General features: G+C 39.5%; 1 protein-coding gene across 2 annotated transcripts in view; it reads left to right on the forward strand.

Annotated features, from left to right (window-relative positions):
- Positions 1-24,123, forward strand: part of LOC311070313 (fatty acyl-CoA hydrolase precursor, medium chain-like) — a 68,642-nt gene that overhangs the window by 21,020 nt on the left and 23,499 nt on the right. For both annotated transcript variants that reach the window (XM_084094092.1, XM_084094093.1), the window contains 15 exons: positions 605-758; positions 3,241-3,345; positions 3,444-3,542; positions 9,869-10,015; positions 10,147-10,224; positions 12,969-13,116; positions 13,211-13,360; positions 13,834-13,906; positions 17,863-18,023; positions 18,167-18,356; positions 18,435-18,576; positions 18,654-18,787; positions 19,993-20,146; positions 20,252-20,356; positions 20,445-20,546. In XM_084094092.1, coding sequence (XP_083950218.1) covers positions 605-758; positions 3,241-3,345; positions 3,444-3,542; positions 9,869-10,015; positions 10,147-10,224; positions 12,969-13,116; positions 13,211-13,360; positions 13,834-13,906; positions 17,863-18,023; positions 18,167-18,356; positions 18,435-18,576; positions 18,654-18,787; positions 19,993-20,146; positions 20,252-20,356; positions 20,445-20,546 — 1,942 coding nt within the window. The remainder of the gene's footprint in view (positions 1-604; positions 759-3,240; positions 3,346-3,443; positions 3,543-9,868; positions 10,016-10,146; positions 10,225-12,968; positions 13,117-13,210; positions 13,361-13,833; positions 13,907-17,862; positions 18,024-18,166; positions 18,357-18,434; positions 18,577-18,653; positions 18,788-19,992; positions 20,147-20,251; positions 20,357-20,444; positions 20,547-24,123) is intronic.

The raw sequence follows: 24,123 nt of genomic DNA on the forward strand, positions 1-24,123 counted from the left end.
AAGGGTAAGATAATGATTCTGCTCAGCAAAGTTGCCTTTCCTGTTTTCTCCCCATTGTCTTTAATGGCTCTTTGAGTCCCAGTATCACTCAGACTGATGGGATTAGCACACGAATGATTCACTGAGAATCTCACCTTTTGTTCTGCAAATGGCTTTCAGACCCAAATGGCTCTTGGAGCCTTATGCTGATTGAATTAGGATTGGCCAGACCCTCACAGTCTAGGGTGTTACCTTAACCTGTATACTCATTTACATGCTTTGTTTGAATTTGTCTCCACCCCCAAAAGTCCCTCCTCCTAAAATGCCTATAAGATACCATGTAAAGTTATGTTAGATTAGATCATGTTGGAAGTTTCTACAGCGGCGTACAGTGGAGTTCTCAATAAAGAACAACTTCTGTTGAACGCGATCCCAACTGTCTCACTGGTCTCTGCTTCGAAGAAAGAAAACTTTACAACAGCATTCATGAGACTGTTTGAATGGCCATAACGTCCTATTAGTTCATGTTTGTGATGCTTTAGAATCTCTGATTAGTGTAATTGATTCAGTGGAATTGATGTCTAAGGTCTCTGATGGAGTTGTATGACGATATTCTGCCCTTTAGCACAGGAGATGAACATGCACCAGGAAACTATGGTCTTCTGGACCAGGTAGCTGCACTTCAATGGGTCCAAGACAACATCCACAGCTTTGGGGGTGACCCTGAATTAGTGACCATCTGTGGAGAGTCTGCTGGAGGAGTCAGTGTGTCTTTACATGTAAGGATTTATAATTAAAAAATATATTTTTCTGTAATATTGGCTTCTTTGAAGATATCATTTTAAGTTTGAAATTAATTACACTCAAACTTGAACTTTTATAGGATGCCTTCCCTCCAGCTTAGCTGGGGGTGTTAGGCAGTATGTAGTCTGGCATAGCCAGACCTTCAGACTGACGGCAGAAGGTCTGGACTCCATTGCAGCTTTTCTTGGCCAAGGACCGCCCAAGAGGATATTTGACTGACAATTAACGCAACCAATCAGAGTTCGCTTCGTTCCGGTTCATGTTTAGGGGCATGACAATATAATGTTGATGTCCCTACATTAATAGACCAGTGTGCATCTAATAAATGATCCATTCAAGAACGTTGTGCAAGTTTACTGCAACAAAGGCGCCGCAAAACGCCATTCATACTTTTGAAAATCCAGCGTTTAATTGATCCTGGTAAGTGCTCGTTGTCACAGTTGTAAACACAACAGCTTTATTCTTTCACAAGGTTTTGGCATCACAGCATTTGTTTCCAGGCGGACCAATAAAAAATGCGACACACTTGTCTCCCGGACATCCTTTAGAATTCAACCAATCAGATTGCGACTTCGAAACTCCTGAAGTGTTTCCAGAAAAGTGTGCCATATGCATCAGACTTTCAGCCATCTGTCCATGAGCATGCCGTCTGAGGCTGAGACTAGAATGTAGCCTCAAAGAAAAGGAGGTTTGATGGATTTAAAAGCTAGTGTTTTTATAACACTTCCATCAGTTCCCCCTCCAGTATATTCAGCTGGGAGGTGTTCGTGTAAAAAAAATTTCACAATGTTGGCACACTTCCTAAAAGTTCACGAGGATGGGAAGATTGATATAATGTAGTGGATTTTTTTGTAAAAGCCCAACTTATCATCAGTAGCACCCTCCAGAATATGAGGTGATCGTGCAGGTGATACTTTGCTTCCTTGGTGAAATTTTGGCATTAATGGCATCTTTTGAGTTGAGCTCTCACTGCTTCACAGAAATAATAATAAAAAAATATGTCAAACAACTTCAAAAGTTTTTTTTTTTTTTTATTCATTTAATAATGCTTTTTTCTTTTTATTATATCAGGGCATAAAGTAGTCTAATTCTAAAATAAAATAAAAATTCAAGCATTTTTCATACAAAAAAATTAGCATCATGTCTGTCAAAGCCATGGTAACTTATGAGCGGGAACATAGGAACGAAGAGAAGCAAACTAAAAGTCAAAGGCAAAATGAAACTGAAACAAAGGCAAAACATGACAGTACTCCCCCCTCCGGAAGTGACTCCTGGCGCCGTAAATGAAAAATATTTCATTAAAAAAAATTACAAAACAAAAGTTCAGGAGAGTTGAGGAGCAGAGGACTTCCATGGCAGAGCAGAAGACCACTGCAGCAGGACTGACGACCCCCATGGAGGAGCAGAAAACTACCACAGCAGGGCAGACGAGACTGAAGAACCCCATGATGGAATCTATGGTGGGAGGACCCTTGGTGGAGTTAGCGGTCCAACAGCCAATGGTGGACCCCGGAGAACTGGAGGCCCAGGCGCAGCCAAGAAGATGGTGAGACCAGATGACACCTTAGGTTCAAGAGGCTAGGGTGGAACCACACCGAGGTGGAACCAGGGTGCCGGTGGACTGAGGCAGAGCTGGTGAAACCAAGGACCAAAGTGGAGCCGGAGGGGTGGAGGGATGAAGCACAGCTGATGACCCCAGAAGTCTGTGGCGCAGGCAGAGCAACATCTGACTAAGCTGGATCCGAAGGGAATAGGGAGCCGAGGGGGTGAGGAGTAGGGATGCATGATATATTGGCCACTATATCAGTATCGGCTGATATATGTTCATTTTTAATATTATCGTTATCGGTCTGATAAGAAAATTTGTTCGATATCTTAAAGCTGATAAATAATGGATTATTTCCTTCAATAAGTAAGTTGTAATATTATGTTTATTTTGTGTATATATTGTATATCTGATTTATCACATTATCTGATTTTAAGGGTGAGACTTTCAAAAATTAAATAAAAAATTGGATTTAGATTTATTGGCGAATATATCGGTGCATCCCTAGCGAGGAGCCAAGGTGGAGCCGACTGGTCTACGGGCCAAAGTGGAGTAAAGGGCTCAGCGGCACGAGGCGCAGCCAGGGAATCCACTTGCCACAGCAGAGATGGTGACCGGAAATCTCTAGGCAGATCAAAGTAACAGTGTGTACTTAAATTCAAACAACACCAGACAATGAATAACTGAAACAAAGGGTATAATACACACAAGATTGCACACAAGACGGTATAATACACACAAGACACAACTCAATATCAAAAAGATGTGAGAACTAATCAAAAACCATGTTAACTAATGATGAGCGGAAACATATGAAAAAGGAGAAGCAAACTAAAAGCCCAATATGAAAACGAAACCAAAAATAAGGCAAAATGTTAAAGTGTCACTGACCCATTTACATTTTTTCATAGGTTCTTTCACCATTATCTGCAAACCTCTTTCATCATGCTATCGCAGAGAGTGGTACAGCAGCAATGGATGCTATAATGAGTCCCAACCCTCTTGCATTAGCTCAGGTCAGTTACACCTGTTCAATTTCTAAACAAATTCATTTAGAACTTTCTGTAGTAAAAATGAAATAAATTTAATGTAAATATCAATTGTTTCTCTCTAGGCTGTAGGAAATATATCTGGCTGTGATATTTCCAGCACAAAGACGATTGTTGACTGTGTCATGCAGCTGACAGAAGAAGACATCTTAACAATTGCTAAGGTCTGTCTGTCCAACTACTAGTCTTTCTAATTGAACCTCTGTGAACACTCATAAATTTATGCAAACAGTCCACCTATGCACTAAACCAGGGGTGCCCAATCCTGCTCCTGGCGATCGACTGTCCTGCACAGTTCATCTCCAACCCTAATCAAACACACCTGAAGCAACCAATTAAGGTCTTCAGAGCACGTCAGGATCACTTGAAAATGAAAGGGTCAAACTTTGTATGGAATTATTCTTGTGCCAATAAAAATGAACTTAGCTTTTCAAGTAACTAATGAAAATATAAATTGAAACTAAATAAATTATCTCTGAAACTGAAAAAGAAAAAATCGCAGGCAAATTTTTTTACTTCGTTTTTAATACACTGCATGTTTTGCTAACTATTTCTCATATTTCATATTTCGCTGATCTGAACTTACAAACTTACGCTTCCAGAGTTTTCATTTACGCTTCTGAAGTTTTCGTTTACGCTGAGTTTTCGTTCGCCGTTCTGACACATTTCTCTCGTGGGGCGGGGCTAGTAGCAGTGTGTTCTCATTGGTTACTGAGTTTTTGATTGACAGCTTCGTGACCTGGAAGTGAAGACGTCAGTGGTGTGTTTATTGTGTGGATGTGAGCGTCTGTAATCGCAGCTTTCTATTTCATTTTAGTGATATTAAGTTATGTTTGTTTTTTAATTTTATCTGTATTTACCTGCTGCTACTAGGCCTACTTAGTTGGCAGAAGCTTTTAGGAGCACAAGAGATCTATTCAGTCTATTCAGGTGTAATTGCACATTAAAGTACTGTATATAATACTTAAAATATTGTAGTGTCCAATGTTTTCGGAGAATATTTGTTTATTCCTGATGATTATTTTGCATGTTAGGCTCTGATTAGGTTCAGCTGTTACAATTTAAAGAGAATACTAGCAAACGTGTGTGATATATTCAGCCGTCAAAAAAGTCAAACTTCAACCAGGTAATCAAGGTTGGCAACCATGGCCATCACACTACTCATTGTTAGCATGATATACGTTTACACCATCAAAATTAATGATCACTTAAATAAGAGGAATTTAAACAATATGAAAATTACAGTCGTGGCTTGCTGTCAGATACAGACCTCAAAGGGCATTGCATTACATATGTCACACAAAGAATGTTCTTGTTGCCATTTTTTTAATTGATTAATTGTATTTAGTTATTTCATTTAATTAACACTATCTTCTAACATTTAAAATTGTAAATATATTTTAACAATCATCAACCGTTTCAATCGTGACTTATACAACCAGTTAAATTAATGTAATTGAAAATATGAATTCAAATAAATTTACATTCTTTATTGTCACTAAAGCATATACACAAGTATCAGAGTGAAGGTCTTGGATGCAATTATGTTGTGACAGGAAAGACCAGAATCCACAAAACATTAACTGCATAATATACATGTAATGCACAGTATTCTCATGATATACATTACTATACAAAATGCACAATTACAAATACAGAATACATTTTAAAAATTCATATACATTTTAAATGTTGCAATGATTCTTTGAGCAGTTCCTGTTGCAGTACAAGTAACAAAGCAGTGACTACAAGCAGCAGGGCCGGCGCTCCGCACACGCACATCACGCACTGCGCGTAGGGCACCAAGTGCTTGGGGGGGCACCAAAAAATCTGGGTCGTGAAAAATCTTCACAATAGGCTACTAGTATAAATAACAAATAAAATATGTCTAAAGCATGTTAATATACAAAAGCAATACAAAACTAATATAGGCCTAGACCAAATTAGTCGAGAAAAAGGTGAATCTCCTGTGCCAGTCTCCCTCTGGTGCCCCCCCTCCCCACCTCCCAGTGGTCTGTTCGATTATGCGATTATGCGATTATGGGATGGGGGAGGGTAGGCGGGGACGGACGCAATGCTTAATCATAAAACAGATATAACACTACCATCGATTTAAATAGTACATTGATTGGGTTTAAGTGGTCGTTCAATGAGGCCTATTATATGTTGATCCGACGAAAATTAAGCGTGTATTTAAGTGGTCCAGGGGTAGAATTTTTGCCAAGCGTATCAGAGGTTCTGAGTTCTAATCCGCACTCATATAGTTTTTTTTTCTTTTTTTTTCTTCAAAACCGATTATGTTTTTCAGTGGTTGTATATCAGGCAGGGACACTTTTTTGTGCTTTTTGTTTTCTAATTGCACCGGAACGAATAGAGAGTCTCCACAACGGATTGAAACGCGTGTCTGAGTGAAGGCTGTGCGCGAGCCAGAAACAAACATATAGTATCCGCGCCACTGATCGCAGCGGCAACGAGCACTTTGATCAGTTGATTTAAAAAAACAACACATTTCAGCGCTAGATCGCCTCTTATTTAAAAAAAGAATGAAATGAATGCTCTGCTGGTTAACTGGAGATGTTTTGTTTGTTTGTATTGGTACATTCGTGCCGCGAGATGTTTCAAAAGTGGTGGGGACAATATCGACCTTAGAAAATAGTGGTGGGGACATGATCCTACCCGCAAATTACGCCTATGCGTGTATGCCTGTCCAGGGGCGTCGCTAGTAGTGCAAAAGATCCGGGGCTTTAGCCCTGCATGTTGATTCTTTTTAAAAAAAAAAAAACTTTGAAACTGCAATTAGAAGAAACCCCCCCACAATCTCAGTGTTTGTATATTTTCATATTCACAGAGTTGTCAAATTATGTACAGAATTATTATATTGTGCCTCATCAGACCTTTGCACTTTTAACTTTCTGTGTTTACATTGTTCAGTTCCAAATCTGTGTTTTTAGTAATTGTGGTGGTATTTGGTATTTATAATTTTAACCTTTATATTATTTATTTCTTTTCATGTTTGGTGCCATTGTTAATGTAAAATTATTTCTTTGCAGCAGTTATTTTGGAAGTAAAGAGAACCTAACTAAGAAAATCGGAATGGTTGTTATTCCTTTGGTGTTTGTTGGTTGGGGGAGCGGGGGCATCGCCAAGCATTTGTGCTTAGGGCACCCAAATGGCTAGCGCCGGCCCTGACAAGCAGTGCAAGGATAGTCCACCCAAAACATGAGAATTCTCTCATCATTTACTCTCCTTCATGCCATCCCAGATGTATATGATTTTCTTCTTGACATAAACATAGACAAAGATTTTTAAGGAAATAATCCATCTCTGTGAGTCCATAATACAAGTGGATTGTAACCCATGTACGTAAGACAGTTGGTCGGAAGTGATTTTTAATAGTTAAAACAGTCATATTATTAGTATTTTTCTTATCTAGCCTATTGTTTTACTTCAGAAGGCATTGACTCATCCACTGAGGTCGCATGGATTACTGTCACGCTCACTGTGTGTGGTTTTTAAAGCGTCTTTAGGACTCGCAGAGATGGATTACTTTCCTTACCATCTTAATTCGTGTTTATCTGTAGAAAGAAAGTAAAATGCATCTGGGACAGCATGAGGGTGAGTAAAATAAGAGAGAATTGTATTTTTGGGTGAACTATCCCCTCAACATTCATATGCTATTGGTATGCTAATCCAAGATCAGCATAGATTAAAGGTGCACTAAGTAACTTTTTTACCTTAACCGAACAGCTTCGGAGTCATTGGAATAGTTATATGACTTGTTTCGGGTTGAATGGTGGTCGTCGCGCATCCCCTGAGCGCCTGTGAGCGGAAAAACCACCCTTGCAACTTTGGGCCGGCGGGTCGCGTCAGTAAGTATCGCGTGATATCAGGTCTCGCGATGTAACAAATTGCTTTACGGCACTGCACACAAAGCTAGGAAAGCTTTGTCGGAGGACGAAAGAAAGGAAACGGCAGACTGACCGAGCAAGGAGTCAGACTCGAGTAAATATCGTTCTTGTTGATGGACTAGTAGACATCTTCAGAGGTTATCTGTGCCTGTTCGATGTCCGACGCTTTGTAACGCGTTCTGTCAGGAGGAGAAATAGGGATAGCTCACAGATGAAGTTATTACCGAGAGCCAGACAGACTCACGGAGGCGATTGGCATCTCACAACTTGCACTTTATTCCCCAGTCGAACTCGTGTAACTGTCTGTCACCCGTTCTACCATCCACATCTTTACTTGATAAACAAAAGTAGGATAAGAATGAGCATCAAACTGAAATAACCCGCATACGGGTGTTCGAGGTGCACATACAACACAGACTGCCGACGACAGTTCAACAGGGCGCGCAGCTCTTAAAGGGGCCACACCTTATTTCCACTCATTACAGCTTCCATCCTATTGAACAGGTACCGGTATAGAGGGCGGAAGGGATCAGGCCGTGAGTGCAGAGACGGCTCTGCGCGAGTGCTATTTACGACAGTAACGTTAAATACAAGTACTCCACAGCGACTCTAGGGGTCGCTGTTTGACAAAAAACGGAAAGCTGCATAGTGTGCCTTTAATAAGAATAAAGTGAAACCTCTTGTGTACTTGTGAACTATGTTTGTTTTAATCTACAGGAAATTGAAATATTTGCTAGTTTATATTAAAATAAATCAGGTGTCTGAAGATCAAGATCCCAGTCATTCAAAGGTGATGTGTCTGAACAGAGTAAGATTATTGTCTGATAGGAACAGTGGATCTCTGGTACTATCACTCCATCCTCTGTGTCAGCATCAGAATTTTGTTTATGGAAAAGTTGCTCCACTCCCTGGAAAATGAGAGAGGAAATGTATTATAATCTAACAATACAAACTGCTTTGAACTCCCCATACAGTAACACGTTGCAGACTTAAAATATTTATTATATATATATATATATATATATATATATTTAAGGGATTTTACAGTACTAAATATTTACCTCGGAGTCAAGCAGCATTTATCATCTGTAATACTGTTGTGTAACCAGTAGATGGCTGTATTGCCCTATATTTAAACATATGGATGTGTATTCCCTAGTTGCTGGATGTTTTCAGTCATAATTACTTGCATGTATTAAGTTTTTAATTTGGACATATATTTATTATTAAAGACTATTAAAGATTAAACATTTTTCTCAGAAATGTTCATTTGAAGTGCACTTTTCTTCATTATTATTAGTCAAATATTGACACAGAAAAAGCATTTTGTTACTCATACTAGATACATATAATAGCTTTTTTTTATCTTTATCTTTTATCTCTTTATCACAAAAGTAATCAGAATAAATATTGCAACCAGGGCGATACTTCAAAATAATTGAATGTTTACATATTACGAACAGAGACGTGGTCTGTGGTCAAATCATGTCTCTCCTCTTTCAAAAACTTTGCATCGCAAATTAATCAGCAATTGAGAAATTCAGGTTTAAATAGCTTTATTGGCATGGTAAAAAACGCTTTACATTGCCAAAGTTGAATCAGGCAGTGATTGACAGCGCTCTGGTCCTATGGCATCGGCCCAATGTTGTTTGGGGTGGCTGGGGGGAAATATGATCTAATCGAACCAAATATGATCTAATCGAAGACTGTAACCGAATGTAGATAAACAAGTCATGTAATGATTGGGCTAACACTAACAGTTAAATCAAGACAACACAGCTCAGCTGTATAATGTTATGGGCTCTCACTGAGCTCTAAAATGCCTCTACACCTGAAAAAAGCCAGTACTGTATTATAAATAGTATTAGTATAGTATTAAAAAAAAATCAGACTTACCACGAGTAGGCTAACGTTATCCAGTATCCTCCTGATATAGCGACGATGACTAATGATAAATATCATTCGTCTGTACTATTCCTTCTATAAGAAATCATCTCAACAATATAGTGTAGCAGCAAATAAATACAGATATAAACTTAATATCGCTAAAATGAAAAAGAAAGCTGCGATTACAGCCATCCACACATAAACACACCACTGACGTCTTCACTTCCAGGTCACGAAGCTGTCAATCAAAAGCTCAGTAACCAATGAGAACACACTGCTACTAGCCCCGCCCCCATGAGAGAAATGTGTCAGAACGGCGAACGAAAACTCAGCGTAAACGAAAACTTCAGAAGCGTAAACGAAAACTTCAGAAGCGTAAATGAAAACTCTGGAAGCGCATTTGTAAGTTCAGATCAGCGATTGAAATATGAGAAATAGTTAGCAAAACATGCAGTGTATTAAAAACGAAGTAAAAAAATTTGCCTGCGATTTATTCTTTTTCAGTTTTAGAGATAATTTATTTAGTTTCAATTTATATTTTCATTAGTTTCTTGAAAAGCTACGTTCATTTTTATTGGCACAAGAATAACTCCATAACTTCGATTAGGGTTGGAGATGAACTGTGCAGGACAGTCGATCGCCAGGAGCAGGATTGGGCACCCCTGCACTAAACGGTGTGTTGTCTTTTGAAACAGGAGCATCCAATGCTTCGTTTTGGAGTGGCAACGGATGGCCATTTCCTTCCAAAACCTGCAGCAGATCTTCTTCAATCCCACCAGTTTACTAAAGTGCCTCTGATCACCGGAATCACTAATGATGAGTGTGGATATATACTTCCTAATGTAAAGACAGACCTTTTCACTTTTAAATGTGTAAAAATATAAACATGAGATTTTTTTATTTATTTTTTCAAAATTAGAACTTCAGTCAGAATTTTACATTACATTAATATTTAGCAACTGTTTTTCCATAGTTCTTTTCACCTCCAGGATGGACAGATGGGATGGACTTAGAGCAGATTGTGCCATTTTTGAAGATGTTGAATCAAGATGTAAGAGTATATTACTTATATCTTCAGTTGTACATAATATTTATATATACAGTGCTGGGGAGTAACTGATTACATGTTTATGTAACCCCTTCACCCGGGTCCTACTCGCCCCGCTCTGCGCGGGCCTCAGGAGGCTTAACACTGCAGCCTCTAGCATCTTTTGCTGGAGTGCCTATTGTGATCAGAGGGAGTGAAGTTTACTCGCACAGCGACTACTAGCTGGCCTCCGTTACACTCACCCCCCTAAACCTCACTCTCATCCGGGTCACGGCACCAAAGATGTAACCTTCTTTCTCTCTGCGCGCTTACTGGTCTCTAGCACCGCCGCTGCTACTCTGCGTTGTGTTGTGTTTGTTCGTGGGTGGTGGTAAAGAGCAGGGACACAGACACAGATGAGTTCGGGATCATGGCTTGACCGTTTATTCCACAGCACGGCATCTATAGAATTGATAACATGAACTCAACTTAAAGGTGGAATCAGTAGGCTAGTTTTTGAAATATGCTGTTGGCGAATGTTGATATTTGAAATCAACCCAAACAAACACACCCCTTCTTCATTGCTCCGCCTCCAAGATCAAAACTCACACTCCAATCAGCGCGACTTTCACTAGCTGGCCTCCGTTATGCATGTAATCCGAAAGTGGATGTCTTTTTATACAGAAGCGCTACAGAATAACGCTTCACGAAAAATAAAGCTCAGATGATGAACGAATGACAAGGAAACACAAAAAATGAACGTACACTACACAATAGTAATTACAAACAAGAGTTGGTTGTTAGTTACAGCACAGCAGCTCCAGACACACAACGACACTCAAACCCAGTGTTACTCACGTGTGGAGCGAATCCAGCGCTGGAAAGCTTTTCTAATATTAACACGGGGCCTAAAGCTCTTGCCCAGACATAACCCTTTATTTTCCAGTGATTTCTTCTGAGCTTTTCTCTTTTGTATTATGCCTCATCTTTATCTGCAGTCTTTCTTCAGTTCAAATCTCCCTCTTGCTCGTTCTCTCTCCTCCACCGTCATACGCCCCCTAATGCTGATTGGCTACACGTTTGTTGTTGGTGTCGGACCGACTAACATCCAAACAGCATATTTCAAAAACTACTGATCCCACCTTTAAGTTTTAAACTAGCAAAGTACTTTTCAATGCACATGCAATTCAACAGCAAGCTCGTGCTGCTTATATTATCATACATAGCTTTGCATTAGCCACCATGCATTAATCACATTTAAAAGGAAAAACAAAACATTTTAACTCTCTATATTACTCTGCATTTAGGTCTTTAGCAGTTTAAAACACAAAATATGTCAATAAACTGAACTTTAGTGCGATAACAACAAATATATTTTACATTGCTTTTTCCACTACCGTTTACATGGCTTATAGAGTTGATAACATGGACTGAAGAAAAGATGATGCACTACTCAACACGTATCAACACTACGGTACATCAAGAGGCTAAACAGCGCTAAAGGCACTTGAATTTGTCCTAACACAACAGTGTTATAGGGACATCTTGTGGACAACACAATACACTGCCTTACATCTACGTAAACGGATTCCAAAAAAATTAAGTACTTGTAATTAGATTGCATTACATTTTAAAGGTGCTCTAAGCGATGTCACGCATTTTTTAGGCCAAAACATTTTTTGTCACATACAGCAAACATCTCCTCACTATCCGCTAGCTGCCTGTCCCCTGAACACACTGTAAAAAAACGCGGTCTCTGTAGACAGCCCACGCTCCGTAAACAGCAACAAAAACAAACTGGCCCAGCCTGGACCACGAAACATAACAAACAGTGTTCCAGCAGGTCACCAACAAGAATGATTTGTTTGACAAAACTTTGAACGTCAACAAGAAGTGACTTCACCCAACATCGCTTAGAGCACCTTTAAAACACTCGTAATGAGACTATACAGTTACTTTTTTATTGATTACATGATTACATGTTATTCTGGCAGTAAATTATTCATAATTCTTTGATTCTCCCTACTACTTAAAAAAAGCCTACTGCTTATGTTCAGAAGGTCTTCCAGGTTTGTGGAATTGCACACACAGACCAGCCACTAGTCATGAGCCTACCACTGAAAACTGAGACCCACACAGCATTTGATCAATGGATTTACATTAATCATTTCACTTGTGTTTTCTCAACATTGCATATCTAATCAACTACTGATGAAAACATTCCCCAACTTTTTTGTTGACTGCACCTCTTTTTCCCAATATATTTACTTGAAGTATCCCCTGAGATCTGAAGTTAATAAGTTAGGTCAATAATAAAATGTAGTCATAAATAATAAATAAATAATAATAATCATTATAAAAGATGCAGCTCTCTGTGAACAAACACCTGAAATGTGCAAACAGAATGCCGAAACAGACAACACACGAGTGCCACATTGAGTTCTCTTTGAGCTTCAAAATTTCTGTTTTGTCGAATATCCTTGCTGTGAGAAAATAGGATGTGTGTCAGATCCGCCTCATGTGTCTGGTCTTAAAGTGACAGCTGCCTAATAAACCTGCTGCTGTCTGTGTCATTGATGTAAATAAAAGAGAAAATGACTCACTCCTCTTGACTGAATAACTTTCGTAGTTTTAATAAGGATCAATCTATATTGAATTTATAATGTATGCAGTGAAGACTGCGCAGTGTTTGATTATTCAATTTCTGTATATTTACCTTTTAGACATACCTTTGTATAATATTTCTGGTCTATTTTTATCCCCTTTAGCTTCGAGATCAGTCAATTCTTGAGCTTGTTTTAAATGAGTATCTGGGCACATCCACTGATAGGATCAAAATCCGAGATGGTTTTCGAGAGATGTTCGGAGACTTTATGTTCAACATCCCAGCTCGCAAAGTAGCGAATTTCCACAGAGGTGAGAGTTTGTTCAATGCCCTGTAGAAGTATGACTGTGTTAAATGCTGTTTGAGTGATGCACAAAGATAATTATCAATTTCGTCTATTTCTAGATGCTGGTGCACCAGTATACGTGTATGAATTCCAACATTCTCCCAGTACACTTCAAAAGAAAAGACCCAGTTTTGTTGGAAGTGACCATGCAGATGAAATTGCATTTGTTTTTGGTTTTTGCTTTGCAGATGGACTTATAAAGCTGGAAGGTACAACCCCAATAATATTAGGAAATTTAACAAATAGATTTAGTGTTTTAGAAGTACAGTCACATTAGCAAACTTTCACAAAATTCCACAGAAAAATGGTCCATTGTATATTGTCAGCAGTGTAGCGATGTATGAAGCACAGCTCACAGAGAAATCGCTTTCAGACCAAGCAGCTTTCTGTTGGTCAACACAGTGAATTTGCTTTAACAGGTTGGGAAATATGCATGGGGAAAACTTTCAGCCTCACTCGAAATTTCCAATTACGTGTATTACTGTTGAAATGACTGGATTTCGACTGAAAATTTGCTGAAAAACGTTAAATGTGACCATACCTTCAGATCTCAAACTTTAGTCTCGTTGGTATCATTAACCACAAAATTTGTCAAAGTAAGGATTTTATAGGTAGTGACAATCAATACAGTGTTTCTCTTAGTTTTTCCTATTTTACGTCTTTCTTCCCGATTTTAATTCAGATGAATTTTCAGAAGAAGAAAATGAACTTTGTAGAACTGTCATGGCTTACTGGGGGAACTTTGCTCGCACTGGGTAAGTGAGATTTTGCCAAGCTAGACGCGTTCTTTGGTCAACATATTTTTTTTGATACCGGAACAACATTCCTTTCTGAAAGTTTAGTCCTAACGCTAACCCCTAAAGCTTACCCTACCCATAACTTATCCCTAAAATAAGAGGGAAATGAAAGGTGAATAACACTGATGTAGAAGCACCTAACCCTGGTTATAAGCCTAAACTTGACATAAACTGTAATTTTGGCCCTTAAATCTGATTGGTTGATTGAAATGTTGTTCCAGGATCAACAAAGTTGTCTCAAAGTTGTTGCACTTGGTGAAATAAGATTCTGCAGACAAGACCAGTTGAATTTTTTTGGAGTGATAAAGACAAAAATGTCAGGGTGGTAGACGGATATCATGAATAAAAAGCTTCCTTTAAAGGATGAAATTCTTGAAAACATTATCAAGTAGTTTGCTGTAATCTTTGGAGCAGTTTGTTCAATTGTTATAAATATTTGAAACAAATCTAATGTCTGCCAAATCAAATCATGTGGTGCAACCAATAATGCAGAAACATACACTTAAAACAGGAAGTGATATCATAATGAAGACCCCTGCCGTCCCCTCGAGTCAATCAGTTAAGGTTGTAAAAAGTCATGTGATGCAGCTTCCGAAAAAACATGATATTTATGAATTAATACTATAAATACTGTGATAATTTAACATGGCATTTGTTTAAAACATCAGTTAATGTATTAGTTAACATTATTTATAAGCAATATATTTTTTCCAACATTTATTAACCTTTATTAATGTTAGATATTAAAAATACAATCGATCATTGTTCATGTTAGTTCACAGTTCCTTAACTAATGTTAACAGAGACAATTTTGACTTTAAAAATGCATTAGTAAATGTAGAAATATTAAATAAGATGAATAAATGCTTTATAAGTATTTCCGATTGTTAGTTAACCAATGCATTTACTAATGTTAACAAATGAATGCATCGAATTTTGACATTCACCTTACCATAATACACACAGAATCGGACCGAGCCGTCTGTTTTAGGCACTAAAACTATCTGGCTCACCAATCACTGTTGGATTCCTCTATTACTCCCATATCCCGCATCACCTCTAATTCGGTCTGAACCACTCTTTTTTTGTGTTCAGGCAAACGATACCACGCCTGTCTCAGTCTCAATAGGGTGCTGAATGAGGTTCGTTCGACCAGACAGGGGCGAGAACACATCTGCAAATTCTGTTTGCAACCTCGGTACATCAGTGAGCTGCGAGGGCGAGAGGTGATCTCCTCCCGGGGCCAGAGCGAGAGATTTGTTTTTACTGCTCACTTCTGAACTGAGATCTGGCTCCACCTCGCTCCATTTTTTAAGGAGTTTGAGATAGTAAATTTGATGTGCCCCACTTCTGTCCGTTCGCACTACCTCATGATTGAGATCTCCAACGCGTTGTGTGACGCGTCGTGATTACACTGTTAATTTGGAACTGGAAGTAGGGAGCAATACAAGTACTTTATCTCCCGGTGTAAATTCGCGTAGTCTAGTTCCCCTGTTGTATAGCCGGTTTTGTTTGTCCTGGGCCTGTAACAAATTCTCCATAGAGAGCCGCCCCAAAGTGTGGAGTTTTGTTCTCATAGCCAGGACATCCTGAATTTTATTTCTACTACCTGAAGGTCCGTCTTCTCTCTCAGCACGTCTATCACCCCGTGGGGATGAACGTCCGTAGAGAAGCTCAAAGGGGGAAAACCCTGTGGAGGCTTGGGGGACCTCGCGCACAGCGAACAAGAGGGGTTCCAGCCATTTATCCCCATTTTTGGCATCTTCATGAACAAACTTTCGAATCAAGGTTTTTAATGTGCGATTAAATCGCTCCACCAGGCCGTCTGTTTGTGAGTGATAGACGCTGGTGCGAATCGATTTAATGCCCAAAAACACATAAGGTTTGCGGAGGGTCCGTGACATAAACAGCGTGCCTTGGTCGGTGAGAATCTCTTTCGGGATTCCCACCCAGGAGATTAAATGAAACAGCACGTCCACTACACTTTTCGCGAAAATGCTGCCGAGCGCTACTGGGTATCGTGTTGCATAATCCACTAGGACTAATGCAAAGCGATAACCACATGCGGATTGTTCTAATGGCCCGATAAGGTGCTTTTGGAGCGGCCGGTGGGTTCACCAACTGACATTCACGACAAGATGCACACCACCTGCGTGTGATCTCATGAATGCCCGGCCAGAAAAATCGGGTCATTAGACGATTAAGTGTTGCTGCTTGCCCCAAATGTCTGGCCATAGGATTACAGTGAGCCGCCTGGAAAAGCATTTCCCGACGGCTTTTTGGTACTAACAACTGAGTTGTATCTTGCTTTGTCTGAGTGTCTTGGGTCACTCGATACAACCTGTCCTTTAAAATAGCAAAAAAATGATAGAAGAGTGGTCAAGTTTTTGGAGAAGCTGCCTGTCGATGGAACGGACCTGCTCAAATGCATTTTTAAGCTTTTAATCTTGAGACTGTTCCAAGGGAAAATCATCGCGTTCCATGAGGGTTCTCCTCTCAACAGCGCTCCGTTCCCCTGGCTCAGTTTCCATTGGTCCTGGCTCAGCTTCCCCCACGACCGCCATTCTTCCAAGAGATATCCGCACATAAATACCCCAATAACAGACTAAAATCTGGCCAATTCGTACCCAAAATCAGCGGATGTCTGAGGTGCAGGCTAACTGCAACCTCCACTCTATGCTTTTGACCCCGAAATTGAATAGCCACCGATATTACAGGATAGTTCACCACGTCCACGTGTACGCACCGCACCCTAACCATGTGGCTCGTATCCAATGCCTCCGGTTGAATCAGGCTTTGATAGATTAAGGTTTGGTTACATCCTGAATCCACCAAAGCCTGATACGTACCCCCCTTAATACTCACAGGTATTTGGTACAACCCAGCTTGATCGTGGGCAGCCTGTGGAACGTCCGGGACCCGGATCAGTGTCCCCACCTCCATTGCTGGACACCGATCAATAAAGTGGACCCACTGTCTTCTTAGGCAGCCGTGCAACAAACTGCTTCAGCACCACTTTGTCGATGATTTCCTCGACGTCGCTTCCTTCGGCCATCAGCCATCTGCGGCAAGCGTCCCGGAGCTGTTGCACCATCACAAAGGGTCGGCCACTTTCTCAGAGGTCCAACGATCTGAAGCGGTGTTGTTCAGGACTCAGGCCGTTGTTGGATGCCACGTTTCAGGTCTTGGTAGACCAGGAGGTTCTGAACTGGCAGATGTTGGGCGGCCATCTGCGCCTCTCTGGACAGCAGTGGGATGAGGCGCACCGGCCAGTCCGTTTGGGGCCACCCACATGCCTCTGCGGACCTCTCAAACAGGTCTTTGAAGGCCTCAGGATCGTCTTGAGGACCCATTTTGTTTAAAGGCACGTGAGTGGGCGGGGCCTGGGTAGATGGAGTTCCCACAGACAGGGTCGGCGTGACTGGGACTCGTATTTTATTCAACTTTCTACAGGTAACAAATGAAAGAAATCGCACTCACTGTGCTCTCAATAACTCGGTTCAAATAATGCATAAATCCAGCAATAATCCTTCAGCATTCAGTCTCCCAGCCTGTACGAGTGCCCAGTCTCTCTCTCTCTGTAATTTGCACTTGACCTTCTTACACACCGTGTGCTTGTCCTCTGGCTCTTTCTCCCGCTGCAGACCTCACTGAATCACGCCCCACTCACCACAATGAGCAATACATTTTTACTACATTTATTAACCTTTGTTAATGTTAGATAATATATTAAATATCTGTACACTCTGGTAGGAAAAATATATTATGCATTTAAATTATAAGAAAAATATATTACTTTTTACTTGATGGTTACAATACATGACATTTCTAGGATCATTAAATTCAAACATCTTTTAAAAAGTTTTATGAATTTTAGTAATATTTTAAACTATATTTAAAAAAACCTTTTTCAGGTCTCCGAATGGTCCGGGCCTTACAAAGTGGCCTGAATATGGAGCTGAGGCTGAGTATCTCGGCATTGGACTGGAACAGAAACCTGGCAAAAACATTAAGGGACAACACTTTACTTTCATGACTCAAAAACTCCCACAGATTATAAAAGAGTGGAATGAAGGCAAGTTATCAATTTCAGAATTAATTTTTTTTTTGTCATAAAACCATAATTTATTTGCTAAATGCAAGTCAAATTGGATCTTTTTTGCCTTATGCAAACTAAATTAAATCTTTATATTATATTATTATTGGTTTTCTTGACAGGACCTGTAGTGGAAACAAAATTAGGATCTTTAAGAGGTTCCTTCCTGACTGTGAAGGGCAAGGAAACTATCATCAATAGCTATCTCGGTGTACCATTTGCCAGGCCCCCAGTGAGGTCTCTGAGACTGGCTCGGCCCCAGCCTGCAGAGAAATGGCAAGGAGTGAGAGATGCAACCAAACAGCCACCAATGTGAGATGCCCCACAACAGTATTTAAATTCAAATGTGTTTAGACATTTCCAGTATCTAATGTACCGTGGATTCTTTAGGTGTATTCAGGACAGGCAAGCGAGTGTCCTTGAGCTGGAGTTTCTCTCTATGGATGTGGAGATTCCTGAAGTCTCAGAGGACTGCTTGTATCTCAACATTTACACTCCAGTCAAACCTGGTGAAGAAGACGCCAAGTTGCCAGTAAGTTCAACAACAGCTTTTTGGGATTAAACGTCCTCATAGAAATTGTGTCGAGAATGTTTCTACGTGTTTTCTAGGTCATGGTTTGGATTCATGGTGGAGGACTTTCTCTTGGTTCAGCTTCTGTATACGATGGCTCTGTTCTGTCAGCGTATCAGGATGTGGTCGTGGTGCTGATTCAGTACAGATTGGGACTGCTGGGATTCTTAAGGTTGGTGCCATAAATTATTTAACAGCTGCAGATTCCCTGGATCATATGAAATGCTTAATGAAAGCGGAAAGATCAGGTGTGAATATTTGCTCTGACAGCAATTTGATTCAAGTGTGATTCTTAAATGATGCAGTGCATAATGAAATCTGAAAATTGGTCTTTGGTACAATTCATAATATTTTAATGAAAAGTTTTTTTATTTACTATGGCAGTTCAAGCATAAAAGTCACTTCATGTTACATTGTTATTACATCAGATGCTTTATAATTATTAAAATAAATAATCAGAAAATAATTCTGTATTAATTTATTATTAAAAAAACTATTAAAAATAAGATGCAAATATAACTGGATTAAAAATCCACAATAGAAGATTGGAATCTTGATTTAATGGATCTTTACTTCAAGTTGGTCAAAATTTAGTCTGTAATTGATAAATTAATCAAATCTGGATTACATTTTCATTTTCAAATAGATTCTTTTAATGCTTTTTTAAATTTCAATAGCTGTAATATTGTTAATTTTTTTGTAAATAATTTGTCTTTTTCAAATGTGTAGTTTGACAACAAAAGAAATCTATTTCTTTTATTTTTTTGTAAAGTTATAGATAATAGTAATTAGTATAGTAACTAGTAATAGTAATAAAACCAAAGTTAATTTGTTAAATTTAAGGATGAGTTAAATGTTTAATGGCATTAAATTGTTGCAATTAATGCTTGTAACTTGGCATTAAATTGACTTATGTTAAATTGAACTGACTTGACTTTTTGTGCAATGTACGTATTAGTGATGCTCTGAAATTTCTGAAACTGAAAAGATTTGGCCAAAATCATTGACAATTTCTCCACGAAACAGTGACAAATTTAATTAACGAAAAAGTTCTGAAGGGCCAAAATGATTGACGAAATTTCATTATTTAATTTTGGCTTCAGTGTTTCATTAAAAAACCTCATCTTGGTGCAACACTAGTACACATGATTTAAGCCCTATTATGTGAATACATTTTTCTGTATTTACATTTACGCATTTGGCAGACGCTTTTATCCAAAGCGACTTACATTGCATTTCAAGGTACACATTTTACATTCTTATCAGTTCTCAGTTCTTGCTTTCCCTGGGAATCGAACCCATGACCTTGCGTTGCAAGCGCCAATGCTCTACTGTTTGAGCTTTTTTTTGATGCTCAGTTTCCTTTTCTTTTTGCAGCACAGGAGATGAACATGCGCCAGGAAACTATGGTCTTCTGGACCAGGTGGCTGCTCTTCAATGGGTTCAGGAGAACATCCACAGTTTCGGTGGAGATCCTGGATCAGTGACCATCTTTGGAGAGTCTGCTGGAGGAGTCAGTGTATCCATGCTGGTGTGCATCTTTATTTAGTAACTGTAGAAACAATAATTCAGCTGTAATGATTGCAAAATTTGTATTGAATGATGGAGTCACTTTCTGTGTCATTATGTCTTTAAGATTCTTTCACCATTGGCTTCTGGTCTGTTTCATCGAGCCATTGCAGAAAGCGGGACTGCCTTTTTGCATGGTTTAATGATGGATAATCCTTTGCTGATAGCCCAGGTATCATTTCCTTTCATAACCTTCTTATATTTTCATAATTTTGTTATTTAAAAGTCTTCTTAAGTCCTCATGTTGATGATCATTGCAGAATGCAGCCAAATCATGCAACTGTGACAGTAGCAGTTCATCAAAGATCGTTGACTGCATCATGGGCTGGTCTGAGGAGGAAATTCTGGAATGTTCCAAAAAGGTGTGAGATTTTTCATAAAAATAAGCCATAGTTAAAGGATAGTTCACCCAAAAATTTAATTTACCCCATGATTTAATCACCCTCAAGCCATCCTAGGTGTATATGACATTCTTCTTTCAGACTAATATAATCAGCGTAATATTAAAGTGCCCCTATAATGCTTTTTTAAAGTTTCGTAATGCTGTTTTGGAGTCTCCTACAACAGGTTTACATGCATCAAAGGTCAAAAAACAGTTTAATTTTCTCATAATATACATTTGCACATCACCACATTTTTCAACGATTCTCAAACGACTCGTCAGATGAACCAGTCTCTCTAAATCCCTCTTTCCGCGAGCTACTCTGCTCTGATTGGCCTGGCAGCTCAGTCTGTTGTGATTGGTCTACCGCATACTGAAAACAAAAACGCTCATTGCCATAACTGAACATAATTAGTTATTAAACCCGAACCTCCATCGCAAGGACGATTATTTCATCAACAAACCGATTATTTTACATATACTTATTTATTTACAGAGTATTTTTCTTATTTATTGCGGTGAACATGTGGAAACTGTATCAATAACAGTGCATACATTAGCCGAGCTCTAGCGTGAATGACTGATGTAACATAAACATTGGTAAAACACACCATGCTTAATCTTTACTCAAAGTAGTGTGAACGACAGACAATCTGCATTAATAGACACAGTTATTTTATTTTATTTTATTTAACCTTTATTTAACCAGGTGAGAACATTGAGAACACTTTCTCATTTACAATGGCGACCTAGCCAAGATAAAAGCGTTGAGGTACAAAAGAACATAAAGTTACACATGTAATTACAAGACAAAGAAGTACACAATAAACATAGAAATGCCGTATGCAGGTCAGCAGATCAAACATTTACAAATTTATACAAATAGTGCAAAAGGTGTCAATATATGGAGGTAAATGACCCCCTCCCTCGGGGTTTCACATGCTCCCTAGGTGCGCGTCAAACTAGGACAACGACGCAGAAGTATAAATTAAAACCAACACGTTGCCTACGGCGTATAGGCTCCGGCGTAGGTCCGACGCAGAAGTATAATGAGGCCTTAAGTGTAGAGGTCTAATAAGGAGGTACTGTTGTCGGGTACAAAGTGGCTATGCTTAGAACAATATGAAAGGTGGCAAATGGCAAAATAGCAAGTGACCATTGCTGGATGGGAATATGCAAAAACATCAAAACAAAACAAAAACAAAAGCAGAAACATGCCATGTCATGCCATGACAGCCATGGTAGATTAGAATTTACAAATAAATATATTAATGGCAAAAGTGTGAGTCGGGTTAGCATGTACAATGGTCAGACAATAGATTCGCTAATAGTAATTTGAAGGTGGATAACGGAACAATGGATTCAAGCTTCAGAGATTTTTGAAGTGTATTCCAATCATTAGCGGCAGAGAACTGGAAAGAAAGGCGGCCAAAGGAAGTACGGGCTTTAGTAGCAGTCAAAGTGATATACCCGCTTGAACGAAGGTTCATAGAGGGGGTAGCTCTGGAGATTAATGATCTTTGATAAGGTGGGGTTTTACACAGTAGACATTTGTAAATGAGATGTTACCAATGTTTTTGACGTCGGGTATGTAATGAAGGCCAGCCGATTAGACTGTAGAGGTTGCAGTGGTGGGTATTATATGGAGCATTGGTGACAAAACGGATGGCGGTGTGATATACGACATCTAGTTTTTTAAGGAGAGAATTTGAAGCAGTTCTATAAATAACATCACTGAAGTCAAATATTGAAAGGATGGTCATTTTCACGAGGACGAGTTTAGCTGGGAAAGTAAAAGAGGCTTTATTACGGAATAAGAAGCCAATCCTGGATTTAATTTTAGTTTGGAGCTGATTAATGTGGGTCTGGAAAGAGAGTGAGGAGTCTAACCAGACCCCTAGGTATTTATAGTTGTCTACATACTCTATTGCTGACCCATCTAGTGTGGTGATGCTTATTGGACAGGTAGGTGCAGTGTGAGATCGATTAAAAAGCATACATTTAGTTTTGCTAGAATTTAGAAGCAGTAGAAGGGAATGGAAGGAATGTTGTATATTATTAAAGCTTTCTTGGAGGTTTTTTAACACAGTGTCCAACGACGGGCCAGACGTATAGAGGATGGTATCGTCTGCATAGAGGTGGATCAAAGAGTCACCTGCAGCAAGAGCAACGTCATTGATATATACAGAAAATAGAGTCGGCCCGAGAATTGAACCCTGAGGCACCCCCATGGAGACAGCCAGAGGACTGGAAAGAAGGCCCTCTGACTTAACACATTGAAACCTGTCAGAGAAATAATTTGTAAACCAAGCAAGGCAATCATTTGAAAAACCCAGGTTCTTTAATCTTTCAATTAAGATGTTGTGATTGACAGAGTCAAAGGCCTTGGCCAGGTCAATAAAGACTGCTGCGCAATAGTGTCTTTGATCAATAGCAGTTATGATGTCATTTGTGACTTTAAGTGTGGCTGAAGTGCACTCATGACCGGCTCGGAAACCAGATTGCATGTCAGAAAGGCTGTGATGAGATTCGAAATGGTGAATAATTTGTTTATTGATAATTCTTTCGAAGACCTTTGAAAGGCAGGGGAGGATGGAGATTGGTCTATAGCAGTTTGGATCTAAGCTATCCCCTCCTTTGAATAAAGGGATTACTGCAACAGTTTTCCAATCTTTAGGTAACTCTGATGTGTTGAGAGAAAGGTTAAAAAGACTGGTGATGGGAGTAGCAATAATTACCGCAGACAACTTTAAAAAGGAAGGGTCCAGATTGTCTAATCCTGAAGATTTGAAGGTGTCAAGATGCTGCAGCTCCCTTAGAACGTCGGCTATCTGGACATGGGCAAAGGAGAAACGTGGGAAGTTTGGCTAAGTGCTACAGAGGGTGAGGGGCTGTTAATTAGGGTCGGGTTCGCCAGATGAAAAGCACGACCAGCCATGGCAAAATGCTTATTAAAGTTCTCAACCATGGAGGGCTTGTCAGTGGTGATAGTATTATCTAGCTTTAGTGCTGTGGGTAACTGTACGGAGGTGTTCTTATTCTCCATAGTTTTTACTATATCCCAGAACTTTCTAGAATTAGTATTGCAGATGGCAAATTTCTGTTTGAAAAAGCTAGCCTTAGCATTCCTGACCGCCTGTGTGTATCGATTTCTGGCTTACTTAAAGAGTTGCCAGTCTCTGGGATTGTTCGACGCTAATGCCGTATGCCACAGAATGTTCTTATGTTGGCTAAGGGCGGTGAGTTCTGGAGTAAACCACGGGCTGTATCTACTTTTAGTTCTGAGCATTTTATAAGGGGCATGCTTATTTAGAACAGCTAAAAAGGCATTTTTGAAGAATGACCAAGCATCCTCAACTGTAGGGATAAGGTCGATATCCTTCCAGGGTACCTGGGCTAGATCAGATAGAAAGGCCTGTTCGCAAAAATGTTTTAGAGAGCGTTTGTTAATGATAAGAGGAGGCCTTTTGATTGCAGACCCGTTATGGACACATGCAATTATGCAGTGATCGCTGATGTCTTTGCTGAAGACACCAGAGATGTATTTAGTGGGCATA

Source organism: Abramis brama, assembly GCF_963993115.1.
Source record: "Abramis brama genome assembly, chromosome: 20".
In the NCBI taxonomy this organism is placed as follows: Eukaryota; Metazoa; Chordata; class Actinopteri; order Cypriniformes; family Leuciscidae; genus Abramis; species Abramis brama.